Genomic DNA, 15448 nt, shown 5'->3' with positions numbered 1-15448 from the left:
AACAGTTACAAATAAATACAATAAAAAACACCTTGTTACATGACACTGACATAAAGGGAAATTGTATATTTCTGGAGTTTGATTGTGATTGATGATTAAGATCAACATTAGCGACCCATTGACCACAAACATAAGTAACAATACGTTATTTTAGCCCGGAAAACCCCTTATTATGACTGGGTGATATTATTAAGTAGACGCTGAATTAATTGGGTCTCTGAGTCCATTTGGCCATTATGGGACGTCCGGGAAGACTGTACCTTTAAAGCCTCTAAGCCCCGCCCCTACAGCGGTGACTCATAAACTTTGACGTCCTGCCCAAAGTTTAGACTCAAACAAAACTTTGCGATTAGTGAGTGGCAGTGATTTGCGTTCGCTTATCATGTATCTTATTTAGACACAGTCAATAACAGTCTAAAGTTGGAATCAAACAACTGCTGGGATTATTTTGTTTGGCATTTTATATGTATTTTTTCCACAAGTGTATGTAGGTATGAGTTAGAAGCGGTTATGCGCTTTGTGGCGTTTTAATTATGCGCTCGAAAAACAACAGGAAAGCGTATTCTGTCGCTGAACACTTTGACTAGCGAATAGTTTGATCAAACTAAGAAAAAAACGAAAAGAAACCAGCCTTTTCCGTTTTTTTTAAAGATGACATGGAATAACTTTTAGCCGACCGATCGCTCCTAAGCTTTTTCCTTTTCCCTACTCCGTTAAAGTTTGGATTGGTTTGAAGCTTTTCCTCCACAACTTTACCCCATTCTCGCCCGAATGATGGACCAGGGTCAGCACAACCCGCCCGCCGGCCACCAGATCGTCCACGTCCGGGGGGACTCAGAGACCGACCTGGAGGCGCTCTTCAACGCCGTGATGAACCCGAAAAACACGATCCTTCCCCCCTCTGTACCCATGAGGATGAGGAAACTACCAGACTCCTTCTTCAAACCGCCTGAACCCAAGTCCCACTCTAGACAAGTAAGACCACACCGTCTGTCCCCCTTTCTCCCTTTCTCCCTCTCTTTGAAATAACATGGGCCCACAAATCTTAATTTAGATATTAGTTATTAACTACAACTAACAAGTCAGCTAGAGGTGCAAATGCATTTAAGAGCAATTGGTAGGATAAAACCTCTCCGGTTGTTAAAACCTCGCTGGTTTAAGCCTAGGCCTTGACACACTTCACTTTATAAGCCCGAGAAAAGTAGCCTGTAGAATTTAACCGACAAATATCCGTTTTCAAAATTAATTAAAAGTTAGTGAGTAGGCCTTATTGTCAAACTTTTGGTTTTCGTTACGTGTGTGAGCTTGATGTTATGCAAAGAACATAATTACAAAACAGTGATCCATTGAAAGCCCATTTGTTTACAACTTTTGTGGACGTTTTTTGTAAGTTCAAGTGAGTTTATCGAGTGCGACTCCCGAACGATGTTTTTTTTTTTTTTAGACTGAAAACAATCGTTTATGCGACATCATATGATGCCAGCATTATTCGTCCTATTTACCCCCACCCCTCCTTCTCTCCTCTTTTTCGTCTGTGATCCTTGTGAAGTTTGGTCGAATTGCGCATGCGCTCTTCATAGTGGCCCAGACTTGAGTTGGGAGTGGGGGCCCCTGTACTAACTTCAATTCATCAGTGTTTCTTTTGCTTAAAATTGATCCCATCTAATATACGTAAATATTACAAATGTATAAAATATACATAAATATCGAATATATCTGTATACAAATTTTATGAAATATTTAAAAAAACGATACATATATGTATATATACATATGTAATTATGTAAGCATATAAAAAAAATAGCATAGAATAAACTTTATTCATCCCAGATCGGGATTTTCAGAACAGTAAACACAACTCTCAATAGCTGCTCTGCGATTAAACCCCGGAGACAACATTTAAAGTGACTCAAAGCACAACAAAAGGTTGTACTGCCCAGTTAACGTGCTTAACCCTCCCCGTAGACGAGAATCTCAAGCTAACTATTTATCCTATCTCTAATCTGCCCACCCCCGCCCACCTCCCGCCCGCCCACCCACCCTAACCCCAGGCCAGCACTGACGGAGGCACCGCGGGGGCCCTGACTCCACACCACGTCCGGGCCCACTCGTCCCCGGCCTCCCTGCAGCTTGGGGCCGTAACTCCGGGGGCCCTGTCGGTCCTGGGCCCCCCAGGAACCTCTCCACAGCACCACCGCCAGTCCTCGTACGAGATCCCCGATGACGTGCCCCTGCCCCCGGGATGGGAGATGGCCAAGACCGCCTCGGGACAGAGATACTTCCTCAAGTGAGTTTGCTAAAAAAGCATCTTTAATCAAATCAGAAACCAAAAATGATGAAAAAGAAATAACGCTTTCAGCGCTTTTACTTTGAAATAAAATACAAAAAAAACACGCTTTTATTTTGAAACATCCCTTAAACATATACACTTTTCCAATCGTTTAAAGCATACTGGTCGAGGTTGGCGAGACTCAGAAGGGAAAGTTTCCGTTGTGAAACGGTGGGTTATTAAATTTGGTGGCGTGGAGAAGGAGAGGAGCCCTGAGCTCGCTGCTCCTCGCTGCTCCTTCTCCAGAGCTCAGATTTCAGTCCAAACAAAGGAGCACTGTAGCAGTCCCAGCCGCCGCCGAACTCACTGCTCTGCTAAACTCATCTCCGAAGTAGTCTGTCTGTCCACCTCCACCACCACCACCACCACCACCACCAGCCAAAACACAACTTTTGCGTTTTTTACCGGAGACTGTAGTTGCAAATGAAGGTCGTATTTTCATGTACAGAACTTTTTGTCACAGACAAGTGCCAAGCATGTGAAGCGGGATGTTGCTTTGTTTTTATGTTTATTGACAGTTCAACATTTGTTATGCTTATTTATTAGCATCTTTAAATAATTCTCCTGTGTTGCCTGGAGGTCAACAGTTCTCTGTGTCCTCAAAATAAGATCAACGTACACCCTAACATTGAGAGATAGAGATGGATCTGGAGAACTCCTAAAGACAATATTTATCCTTGGGCAAGATAGAAAATGTCAGTTGTCAGCCCAAATATGAGCCTTTATAGACAATGGGTTCTTGGCAACCCCACCAAAAGAATATAACTTATAAAGAAATTGGCTCAAATAAAAAAGGCAAGGCTTTGCAAACCAGATGTTTGCAGGTCCCACATCTGGGGAACATCTGGTGTGTTATTAGGGGAGGTCTTCTTGAGATGGTACAAAGGTTGGACTGGGGAGGGAGGGAGGGCTGGTGGTGTAGTGACTGACCACCCCTCTACAACCCCCACACCCACCCCCACACACGCTGCGGGAGTGGTCAGGAGAAGAGGTAGCTCACGTTTCACTCAGGTGACCGCCGCCGCTGTCAGGGTTCGTACCGATCGGTCACACATCGAGAGGAGGCTGTAAGACAGAAACGCAGAAGCGGAACTCTCCATCTCACTCTCAGTTTTTTTTTATCTCACTCTCTCTTTCTCACTGTGGATTCCCCCTGTTTCTCTCTCTATCTCTTTCTCTCTGTCAGAAGTCGTTTTTTCTGTGAATCTGCACTTTCCCTCTCCTTCCTCTCTCCTCCTCTTTCGGATTCTCTCCGTCTTCCTCAGCTTCTGTCTCTTCCTATCTTTCTATCTCTGTCTGTCTTCCCTCTCTATATTGGTCTCTCCCTCCATGTCTCTCTCTCACGGTTGTTTGGTTGAATATGAGTCATGAGCCCTGATTTTTGGCAGCGAGGGGATAAAGGGGTGGAGGAGGAGGAGGGGTGGGGTTGTTGAGGTGGTGAATGGAGGGTGGTGGTGGTGGGGGGGGACGGAGGACAGGGGGGGGGGGGGGTTGAATGGTGGGGTGAGGGGGTGAATATAGGGGTGAGTCAGAGTGGCGCTGCGGAGCTGACGTGGCTCGAGCGCGAGGTTCCGTTCTGGGGACGGGGCTGAATAGGGGCCATGACGGCACCGTGGCCCTCCCTTTGTGTTGCTGGACTTTAAATGGCAGCCATGTGGAGATGACTAGAGTGGAGGCTGGGGAAGTGGGCTGGGCTGGGCTAGGGGGGGGCTGGGCTGGGGGGGGGGGGGGGCTTGGGGGGAGCCCTGCCTTTGTCCCGGCACAGAAACAGTGATCTTTATTCACACTGCAGGTCTGTTGAGACTCATGTGAGCCCTCCAAAAATAGACAAATGGCTGCCATGGGAGTTTTAAGATGGTGGTAGTGGTGGGGGTGGGAAAGAGGAGGGGGGGGGGGGGTGTTTAGATGTGTTCACGGCGTACTTCAGCGGCTGGTGAGTTTCGAGACAGACGCGGGGGAACTGGAGTGGTTTTTGGGTGTTTTCAGTGCTGTGGCTGTGTCATGATCTCTGGATCCTGAGCTTGGGGGGAATCGTCTATTTTCTTCTCCTGAATGAAGAAAGGGGGGGGGGGGGGGGGGGGGGGGGGGGGGGGGGGCGGGGGGTAATGTTCCGCCTCAGGCTCTCAGGTTACCCTCAGCCAGTTTCATAAAACAAGGGAAAGAAGAAGAAGAAGAAGAAGAAGACGAAGAAGAAGACGAAGAAGCAGAAGAAGAAGAAGACGAAGAAGAAGAAGAAGAAGAAGAAGAAGAAGAAGAAGAAGAAGAAGAAGAAGAAGAAGAAGAAGAAGAAGAAGAAGAAGAAGAAGAAGAAGTAGAAGTAGAAGAAGAAGAAGAAAGAGTTGGGAGGGAAAAAAAGCAGGAAGAAGTTTGGGAGAAGGTCAACATAGTCTTGGTGCTGGGCTATCCCTGCTGCTTGTCTTCCCGTAACTCTGGTCCATGTATCTGGGGGGGGGGGGGGGGGGATATGAGGACATGGGTCACCCCTGCCTGGGACTGAGAACTAGAGGGTTGGGGGAAGGGCTCTCTAGAGCTGGGTCATACACTAATGGTGGTTTCTAATTTAGACACACCAGTGGAGCAGGAGGGGTGAGGGGGGGGGGGGGGGGGGTAATCAGTGTTTCCGGGGGCTTATTAAATGGAGCTTTGAATGAAGCTTGTCTCTGTGGGAAGTCGGTCCCAAGCAGAGAGCAGGCTTCTAGAGGGGTGAGAGGGCTCCACGTGACCTCGGGGGCCAGGTAGCACTGCTTCATTAGACAACCCATTGTGCTCTCTAAATGGGGGTTTGCTTTTAACTCCTCTTTGGGGATGAGTCTGTTGTTGTTGCTGGTAGTCTTTTTGCGACAACAAATGCTACACTATTTTCAAATGCTACACTATTTTTTTTTATTTGCCTCTTTGATTATATTGATATTTAATGTATTGATATCTGTTTGGCTGTCACGGTTCGATAACTTGTCTTTGATAGGTCGATTTAGTCTTATTGGTTTGCGCTTTGTTAGTCTTTGCTAGACTATGCTAGTTTTTACTAGACCGGGCAAATTTTTTGTTGCCTCACTTTTGCTAGGCAAGGCTAGTTTGTGCAAGGCTAATGTAGTTCACGCCATGCAACTTTGCGCATGGGTGGCTGACGTTCTTTGTGCTGTGCTAGTTTGTGCTAGGCTAATCTAGCTTGTTCTCCAAAAGTTGCTGTGCTTTGCTGTGGTCCCAGATAGTCTTGGTCGACACTAATCTTTTCCTTCAGGGTGGGAGGGGGGGGGGGGGGGGATGGAGGACTTTGTCCTCCTCATTCAACAGATGTTCAGGAAGTGGTGTAAGTATATACTCCAAAGCACTAGTCACACTGTTTACTAGTGTAGCCTATTTCTGCAACCATAGGATAGCAGTAGCCTTTATCCGAAGGATACAGAGCTTGCAGGAGAATAAAGCTCTATAAACTACAATGCCATTGTTGTTGTGTCTATTAACTTAATCTAGCATTGTGTATTCCATTTTAACCCCATTTAAACTTTGTTTCCCCAACCTGCCATTAAACTGCACAACAATTCAGTTCTGTAGCTACGTTATAACAAAACCACCATCACTTTGTAATTACAGTGTTTTCGAGTCCTCATCTAGTCTGGCAATTAAGCTTCGAACCACACATCGGAAATTAGAGTTGCTAAATATGCTAACTAGGTTTTTATCTGAAGCTGTTTTGAATTGAGGGACCTCACAAATGGTACTGCAGCCCCCCCCCCCCCCCACCCTCATTTGGAGACACTTTGTGTTTGTCAAACTTCTGGTTTATTGACCATACACACACACACACACACACACACACACACACACACACACACACACACACACACACACACACACACACACACACACACACACACACACACACACACACACACACACACACACACACACACACACACACACACACACACACACACACACACACACACACAGGCCCCTTCCTGTTCAGCTCAGTACACAAATGGGAGTGTGAGAAAGCTGCTGTTTACCGAAGCCCTGGTGTGACACCTTCTCCAGACATCAATAGCTCCACTGTCAGTGAAGGCATCTTCACAGAGTGCCTCTATCTGGTCCTCGCCGGCCCCCCCCACTCACCGCCACCTCACCGTTGCTACACACACAAGCCAGGCTAACTGCAGTCAGATAACGGAGCTGACACATTGCTTTGTTTCGTTGTCTCCTGCTCAGGCATATATCTAATCTAATCAATCTATAATCTATATCTAAAGAAAGAAAGTAAACATCGTATTTTGGGGGCGTGGCATTTGTGAACACGCTTTATTTTAGCGCTAGGACACCTTGATTGATATATAGACAGATCACCTCAATTTTCATCCATCATAAAGTAATGTATTATCTAAGGTGGACGGATAGATGGGTGGGATCCACCTAACATAAAGTTTCACCTTGCATTGACCCGACCCTAACACTTTGCTCAGGGGCACGTCGTTGCGCCAAATGGCTGTTGGGCTCAAACAAGACTCTTTTATAGCTGTTGTTTTAAACCACTTGGTCAGCCTGTTGAGTTCTGCATTTGTTTAACTAGTGTGTGCGTGCATGGGGGGGGGGGTTGTGTTGAGCAACTGAAAAACCGTAAATAAACTGTCTTGAACGGCTGAATCACGGCTGAATCACTGGCCTGCTTGGTAATGATGAGGATAAGGGGCCAATGAGAAGGCGAGAGTGGGTGCCACTTCAAAGGCTAGATCCTAAATCCACAGCCGGGGTCACAGAGGTGCAGCCACCCGACCGGAAAACCCCGATAGGGCAGGGCGGAGGTCTCATCATCATTAACATCTTCCTCATCATCGTCATCGTTACTACACACAGAGCTGTGACGAGATCTGTTCTCCCTCTTGGAAACTCCGCCCACTTTTATCCTGGTCCCTGGCCGGGGAACCTTTCTCTATGACTCAATGTCTGTCCGCCTGTCTCTTTCTGTCCCTCTCACACACACAACATTTTACCCCTGTTTTTATTATGGTCTGGCGAATGTTGCGCTCAGTCTGAGTTTAACAACAAACCAGCTTTGATCTGCTTCCTTTTGTTAGTTCTGTACTACCAGCACCTCTTGGAAGTGGTGCTCAGCGCGCCGTTTTACACCACACAGGCATGGCCATCGCTTTCATCGCTAGAAAAACAAGTTTCCCGCCACGAGAAGTGGCGGGAAAGTCATTGTGGTTCCATGACCCGAGGCTCTCGTGTTTACGTCTCTCGGCAGCAACAACAACAACGGCATCAGCTGGCTTAAATGTATCATGTGTAGTGTCTACTGCCGCCACTCGCACATAACTCCTGAATTCTCGTGAAATCAGCGCCTGGAACCCGCAGCTCGGGCGCGGCCCGGAACTGATTAGCGCTGTTAAGCCGTCTGTCTGTCTGTCTGTCTGTCTGTCTGTCTGTCTATGTCTCAAGAAGACACTTGCCTTGCCACATCACTTTCAGTAACCCTAGTGACATCAGGCCTAGCCTCTATGTGAAGGCTCCACCCCCACGACCCCTTTGCACATGTGGCGTTATAAATAACACTGCCACAATAAACAGCACCTTGATAATTGGGCCATCACTCAGAGAGACGCGGAGTGGCTGGTGGATCGAGTCCCCTCACAAGCCACAGTAATGACAGCTTGGGGGAGAATTCTGCAAGGCAAGCTGCAGGCTCCATGCCTCCAGCTCAGTCAGGGGGGATCGCAATCTATCTTGTCACCCAGGAACGACAACTCCCTCACCAAGCTGCTTTTAGTCCCCTCCTCCACCCTTAAGAAAACTGTTGTTTTTTTAAAAAACGCATTCAAAGTGTGTGTTGTGCTTTTGATGATTTCTGTCAAGTCGCTTCATTCAAAAAGTTCCCCTATAACTATGACCAGGCGAGAAGTTGTATTTGTGATCGTTAACGTTTTAACGGAGAAAACAAATGGAGAGTTTGGGTTTTGGGTCGAAATTGAGTCTTCATTCCTAATTCCCACAAAGCCACACATTCCCATTTGTTTTTTTACTGTCACTATTGTGCTAGATTGCTGTCGTACAAAAATACTGGTCTTGGCTATATTTGAACAACTTTTCGGTTAACCATATATTTTTGTCATGGCCCACCCTTTGACCCAGCGCAGCCCTAATGGCCAAAGCGAAATAACATACAGATATGTTACCATGACCAAGAAACCACAACAAGCTGGAACCAGTTTGGTCTGTCTGTCTTTCCCTAGGGGTGATTAGATGGGGGGTGTGAGGGTGGGGTGGGGTAGGGTAGTAGGGTAGGGGGCCGTGGCTATTAGGTCTGGCTATCCTGCGGAGGTTTTGTGCTTTTTATCAGCAGGACATGTAAACACAAACACAGGGAGTGTAGGGCGGGGCTGTGCCCAGGGGTCACGTAGGAACCTGCTCCGTTCACACACACACACACACACACACACACACACACACACACACACACACACACACACACCACACACACACACACACACACACACACACACACACACACACACACACACACACACACACACACACACACACACACACACACACACACACACACACACACACACACTTTAAGGCAGGAATAATCAGTTGATGTGTCTGTGTGGGACTTCGGCAACTTCATAACCGTACGAGTTGGTGGGCTATCCTGCTGCTGGCAGAGGCCTCTCTTTGTTTCGCTGCCAAAAAAGATATGAGTGCTGTTTTTTTTTTTTACCAAACCATCTTTTATCACAATTCTATCTAGGTACAGGATTCCTCAATGGGTTGGGCTTTTTTTTTTTTAATCCTCAGATTAAAATCCTGTAAACGGTAGCAGTTGGTTCATCGCAACTGCTCTTGCTCGTGGCCAGGGGAAGAAAAGGGCTGAGGGAACCTAGCACGGCTAGGCGCCAAGTCAGTAGCTGGTAGTAAGCTAGCTGTTCTTTAACCGGCTTTCTCCCTCCATGTAATAATCTGATTAGTGAAACTAAGGCTATTTTTTAAGGATCTGCCTGGGTAATCAATAGACTTACCCTTAAACCCGCGGCTGACCGTTTTATGTTATGCACGGCCGGGGATAAAACGTGCCAGGTTCCGACTTTTCTCGGGAAAACCAGTCACTTTTCAGGGAAACTACCGTGGCCGTTGCCGTGGTTGCGGGGCCATGTTTGAGGTTGGTGCAGCGCAGTAATGTGGCGGTAGACTTTTGAAGATGGTGAATGGATTATGTTTTAGTCTTTAAAACTGGCTGATGAATCACCGGCCGATGGTCACTCATTTACCACTCCTCGTCGCCCAGCGATCCGCGACGAACGACTGCGGACACACAGGGAGGCTCTGTGGGGGAGAGACTCGGGCACCTGGTGTTTTATCTCTGCTCTGTCGCACACACAGCCAGCCTTGTGCTTCCCCCGCTCCACCATTGTTCAACTCCAGCCTTTTTTGTTTTGTAACTTTTATCTGTTCTCTGTGATACTGATATTATTATAATAACGATAATAACGGTGGGGGGGGGGGGGGGGGGGGGGGGGGGGGGGGGGAGGTGGGGGGAGTCGTTGGTGAGAATGTGGCCAGTGTTGTGTTGTGGTTCCGACTCCAGGCACACTGCTCCAATAGGAATCATCTTCGAGTCCTGGAGCACCAATCGGAACGGGTCAGGGTCTAGCAGGACAACCCCCCCCCCCCCCCCACCCCCCCCCCATTGTAAATGGGATGGTTTCCTGAGTTGGAAGAGCTAAAAAAGAGGGTGGAGTTCCGGGGAGTGTAACAGGACCTCAGCAACTCCAACAGCCAATGGGGTCGCCCGGGACTGTTTCCGTAGCGCTGTTGTTTCCTCTCTCTCTCCCCCCTTTTCTCTCCCCTCCCCCCCGTGACCTGTCTCATGGGGCCCCTCTGCAGAGAGCAGTTACAGCTTGGTGTGTGTGTGTGTGTGTGTGTGTGTGTGTGTGTGTGGTTGTGCGTGAGAGAATAGGCTAGTTGGGGGGAGGTGTGTGTGTGTGGTGATTCAGGGGGGGGGGACTCCTTTGATTAGTAAAGCATAAACAAGAGGCTTCAAAATGGGCTTGTGGGTGTGTGTGTGGGTGGGTGTGGGTGTGTGTGGGTGTGGGTGTGTGTGGGTGTGTTTGGGGTGTGTGTGTGTGTGTGTGGTAAGGGGGAGAGTGCTGAGTCAGTCTGTCTCTATCTCTTTGGGAGAGCGAGCAGACAAACAGCCTGGGATTACCACAGTGGCCCTCCAACCTCTGGGTCTCTGTCTGTCTGTCTGTCTCTCTCTCTCTCTCTCTCTCTCTCTCTCTCTGTCTCTCTCTCTCTCTGTCTCTCTCTGTCTCTCTCTCTGTCTCTCTCTCTGTCTCTCTCTCTCTGTCTCTCTCTCTCTCTCTCTCTCTCTCTCTCTCTCTCTCTCTCTCTCTCTCTCTCTCTCTCTCTCTCTCTCTCTCTCTCTCCAGCTGTTCTGGAATGTTTCGTAAGAGTGTAATTATTATTTTCTGTATTTTGATTTGAGGCACCAATCAGCGATTGGCACCCCCCCATTAGCGCACGGTGTGCGGTGTCATTTGCATTAAAGACGACGGAGGTCCCTTTAAACGGGGGGGCTGGGGGGTTGGAGGGCTGGGGGGTTTGGGGGTGGGGGGGGCTGAAAGGCGTGGATTGGGAGGTCGTAGCTCAGACAGGCCCTTTGTCCGGCAGGTGAAAGCTTTGTAAATGTGGCGCCGGATTGTTGAAGCCTCTCGCACTCCAAAGTGTCCAGGCCGCTTCCAGGAAAAAAGCTGAGGGGGGACCCCCTGCCTGGAGCCCCTGGATTGACCCCCCCTCCCCAACCCCCCCCGGCCCCACCCTACCCTAACCCTCCCCTCCTCAATAGAGCGGTAGAGAGACACAGAGACGGAGAGAGGGAGAGAGACTTTCCTGTATTAGCCTTCCGTCTTGATCAAGCAACAAGAACCAACAAAGCACTAATTATCAATGCCTTCAGAGAGAGCTACACAATGCTTTGGTCGCAACCCTCCCACCCACCCTCCCAACCTCCCTCCCTCTCCCTCTCTCTCTCTCTCTCTCTCTCTCTCCCACCCATCCACTCCCCTCCTCCTCTCTCCCAGCAACCCCTCCTCCTCCTTCCCAGTCAAGACAAGACGTAATTAGATGGGCGAAACTGTGTCTGAAGTTGTTCAAACTTTCTTTTAAGGAATTGGTTTTTCTTTCCTTTTCGGGTGGATCGTTGATATGCCTCTCATGGGATGAATGTAGAAAAAGTAGGGGCAAAAGCAGCAAAGTGTTGATTGTTTGCTAAAAAGTTTTAGTCATTATTGACGTTTTTAATGGGTTGACGTTCCGGGTCACTGGTTTCTGGTGATGAATGTCCTCGGCAACAAAGAGCTGGGCGGCCATCCACTGTTTTCAATGACACTTCCTCCACCACCTTCTGAACATTAAACCTTCTTACCCGTGTTATTAAGGGGAAATGTATGGAAATTCTACCAGTATACCTCTTTTTTTTTACATGTACATCGTTTTTTTTTGTCCTTTTGTCAAGCCGGGCCGAACAAACGTCTTAGCTTACTGGCTACATCTGCCAGTACGGGTCAGTTGAGGTTAGGATGGGTTAAGTTAGAAGACTTAGAAGATTAAGAAGATGGCACAAAGCCTTAATTGAGCCAATTGGTGGTCACGGTGGGTAACCCTAGAAGCCTGAGTCAATCAATGACCATTTACTACTATTTAGTATTTTTATAAGCAGATGCTTTTATCCATTTGGGTTTGGAGTGAATTCAGATTAAAAGCATCTCAAGGCATCTTGATCAGGGATGCTGACTCAGGACATTGGAGGGCGTCGACCCATGCCTGTCACCGCTGGGAGTCGAGCACACTAACTGAAGCAGAGTCAGTCTTGTCCCCTCGACGTCACCTCACGTTGTGGCGTTGTGTTGTTGTCTTTCAGTCACCTGGACCAGTCGACCACGTGGCAGGACCCCCGGAAGGCCCTGCTGCAGATGAACCAGGCCCCGCCCCCCAGCACCGTGCCCGTCCCCCAACAGAACCTCATGAACCCAGCCACTGGTGCGTGATGCAGACGCTCGAGTGACGCCGTGAAGTTCGACAGGAAGAGCGTTTGCCCATATTAGGACAGTTTGTCGTCAAATTTCAAATACATAAAGCATGCCTGTTCGGGCATCTTGGAGGGAGTTTTTCAATCTGTACTGTTTAACAATTTAAGTTATTTTTAAAGTTTTATCACTAGCGTCTCCTAACTCCTTGCATATACCATTTGGTTGCCCTCCTGTTTCACATAAAATATAGTATCCTATATATCACATTGACAAAAAGGTGAACAGGTCTATAATAATAATAATAATTATTAAACATAAGTACCGGTGATCAATCCCCCCCAGTCTTTATGATCTTGAGATATTAAGGAAGGGGGTTGGGGGGGGGGGGGGGGGGCTGAGTTCATACACGTCGCAGAGGCCCGGCGTGGGGCTATTCCGTGGGACTGCTTGGAATTTGCCCTGGGTGGGGGTTAGCCTAGCGTCGGACGTGACCGGTCCTGCCCGACACGTTTACAAAGCCTTTCCCAAGCACAGGGATTGGGGCGCTTCACCTTTTTTCCTGTCTTTTGTGTGTGTGTGTGTGTGTCTGTGCGTGTGCGTGTGCGTGTGTGTGTGCGCGTGTGTGTGTTTCCTCTCCCCCCTAATGTCATGTTTCTTTTCTAGCAGAGTGGTTGTAATTTAATAATTATTAACGGCAATTTAGTTGAAGGAGTCACTTGTGCTTACACAACAACGTAGCAGCTGTTGGAACGTGTGTGCGTGGAGTGTAGCACAGCAAACACACAAAAACAAAATCCCATTGTGATATGCTTGAAGTCCACGTGATTTATGTGTTGAAGAAATACAACAGAACGTTTATTAACATAAAAACCAAACAATCCTTGTTTTGATAGCTTGCCTTCGTTTCTCGGACTAATATAACACACATCTGCTAGATTCCACTTCCAATTTTAAGTGGCAAAAAGTAGATTATAATTGTAGTGTAAGGTTTCCTACAGAGGGAAGACATTCTGCCTGTGTGTCCCGGACTAAACTAACTGTCCCATCTGTCTGGGTGACCCACAGGTACGCTTCCCGACGGCTGGGAACAGGCCATTACATCAGAGGGGGAAATTTACTACATTAATCACAAGAACAAGACCACTTCCTGGCTGGACCCCCGCCTCGACTCACGCTTTGGTACGCTCCACCACACCTCGTGTTTGCATTGTTGATAGGGTTTGATGGTTTTTTAGAGAGACCTGAAATTGAAAAAGAAAGTGATCATATTGTAGTTAATGTAATATTTACTCATGAGTACGGTTCTGTTGTAAAAGTTAAGAATCCAAATCACAGCTTTGCCCTATGTCAAAATCTTGATATATTTACTTAAATCAGTGCCTTTTCACTCCAGAAAAACATCTAGCCCTATTTACATACAAATCCCTCTCCTGATACAGAGAGATCTTTGGGACTCGCTAGGTCAAACCCCTATTTTCTTAAAAGCACATTTCAACACACTCCCATCTCCTCGCTAGCCTGCGCCTGAGACGTCGTAACCGCGGAAACATGGCACCTGGCCTTTTGTTGGTCGTTTATAGTGTTTCAGCAACAGCTGAGTAAGACATTAATCCAATGCACACAGATAGTTTCACAGCAAGCTAGTAGGCTAGCTGTGTGCGTTGTTGGTTGAACAGTGACAGACCCAGGTAAAAGTAAACAGTGTGTTCTCTCTCTCTCTCTCTCTCTCTCTCTCTCTCTCTCTCTCTCTCTCTTTCTCTCTCTCTCTACCACCATGGGAATGGGCTAATCCCTCTGTGTGAATGTGGTGAGAGAACTCTCTCTCTCTCTCTCTCCTGCTTATGTCACTGTGATTCACTCACGCTTCAGCTCCCCCCCGCCCCCAACACACACTTCTCTCTCTCTCTCTCTCTCTCTCTCTCTCTCTCTCTCTCTCTCTCTCTCTCTCTCTCTCTCTCTCTCATCTCTCTCCTCTCTCTCTCTCTCTCTCTCTCTCTCTCTCTCTCTCTCTCTCTCTCTCTCTCTCTCTCTCTCTCTCTCGCCCGTCCCGCCAGGTTCATGTGTGAACAAGCACACAGGCCTGTGATCTGTTTAATTTGACTGCTATTGTTGCCGAGGCGGTCGGGCCACTTCTCTCTCTCTCTCTTGAGCGAGGTCGAGGTTGTGTTTTCGTCCTCTCTCGACCATGCCTGGAAAGTGGTGCACATGGGAAAGTGCGAGTGCACAGGGGGGGGGGGAAACTGTCGGTGCACGTCGGAAAGTTGTAGTGCACTTGCAATAAGTGACCGTGCTCGTGCACGGTTAGGGGAGCATGCAAGTTCAAGGGTAAGAGTGCACACTGGTGGAAGCGTTGTGGTGCACGCTCTCTCCCCCCCCCGGTGCTCGTGCACGGGGGGGGAGAGCGCTCGTGCCACGTAGAAAGTGCACGTGCACGTGCACGGGCGTAACCAGAGGAGCGGGGCAGCTGGCCTGGGATGGCGGCTCCGGCTCTTTGAAGATTTACAAGTCTTGAACACACACATGGTGGGCCCCCTGAAATAGAGGGGCGGCTGGCTTAACCCCTTACGCGCCTACTGGCGTTCTTGCGTGATAGAAAGAGACTCTAGTGTGTCACGACTAGCTTCCATTTTGAAAAAAGGCTCTTCACATCCTCCGTTTGTTTTCTGTACATTCTCTCACGCTCCTGCCAACGGCTGGCTTGTAACTGCTCACAGGGCTTTTGAAAATTACAAATGCAATACGTGTCTGACAAACCTTTTCAATATTTGCTTTGGACGTCTTCTCTGTTTTCTGCCTAAACAACAAGTTGTTTGTGTCAACAAGGCATGGGAACCCACTGGGTAGCGTCAGTGAGCGACTCCAAGCGCTGCCCCCCACACAATCATAAACCAGCTGTTGCTGCTGCTAATGAGTGCTAGCTTGAGTTAGCCTCATGTGTCTTTTAGCGTAGCACTGCTTTAGTTGAGCTTTACCCTACCCCCTCCTCCTCCCCTCCGCCGGCCTCCCCTGTATGAGGCCCAGCGCAGGCAGAACGCTGCTCCAGACAGACCTGAATATCTGCCAGGCCGCTTCTGCGCTCCAGCTCTTAATCTGT

The 15448-nt window shown here is 48.3% G+C and overlaps 1 protein-coding gene across 1 annotated transcript in view; it reads left to right on the top strand.

Moving 5' to 3' along the window:
• Nucleotides 1-319: 319 nt before the first annotated feature.
• The window catches only part of yap1 (Yes1 associated transcriptional regulator), a 27363-nt gene continuing 12234 nt past the window's right edge, over nt 320-15448 (top strand). The window contains exons 1-4 of the mRNA XM_056611260.1: nt 320-975; nt 2052-2287; nt 12246-12364; nt 13420-13533. Coding sequence (XP_056467235.1) covers nt 772-975; nt 2052-2287; nt 12246-12364; nt 13420-13533 — 673 coding nt within the window. The 5' untranslated portion in view covers nt 320-771. The remainder of the gene's footprint in view (nt 976-2051; nt 2288-12245; nt 12365-13419; nt 13534-15448) is intronic.

This window comes from Gadus chalcogrammus, chromosome 16 (genome assembly GCF_026213295.1).
Source record: "Gadus chalcogrammus isolate NIFS_2021 chromosome 16, NIFS_Gcha_1.0, whole genome shotgun sequence".
NCBI lineage: Eukaryota > Metazoa > Chordata > Actinopteri > Gadiformes > Gadidae > Gadus > Gadus chalcogrammus.
This window is presented reverse-complemented; position numbering and strand designations above follow the sequence as displayed.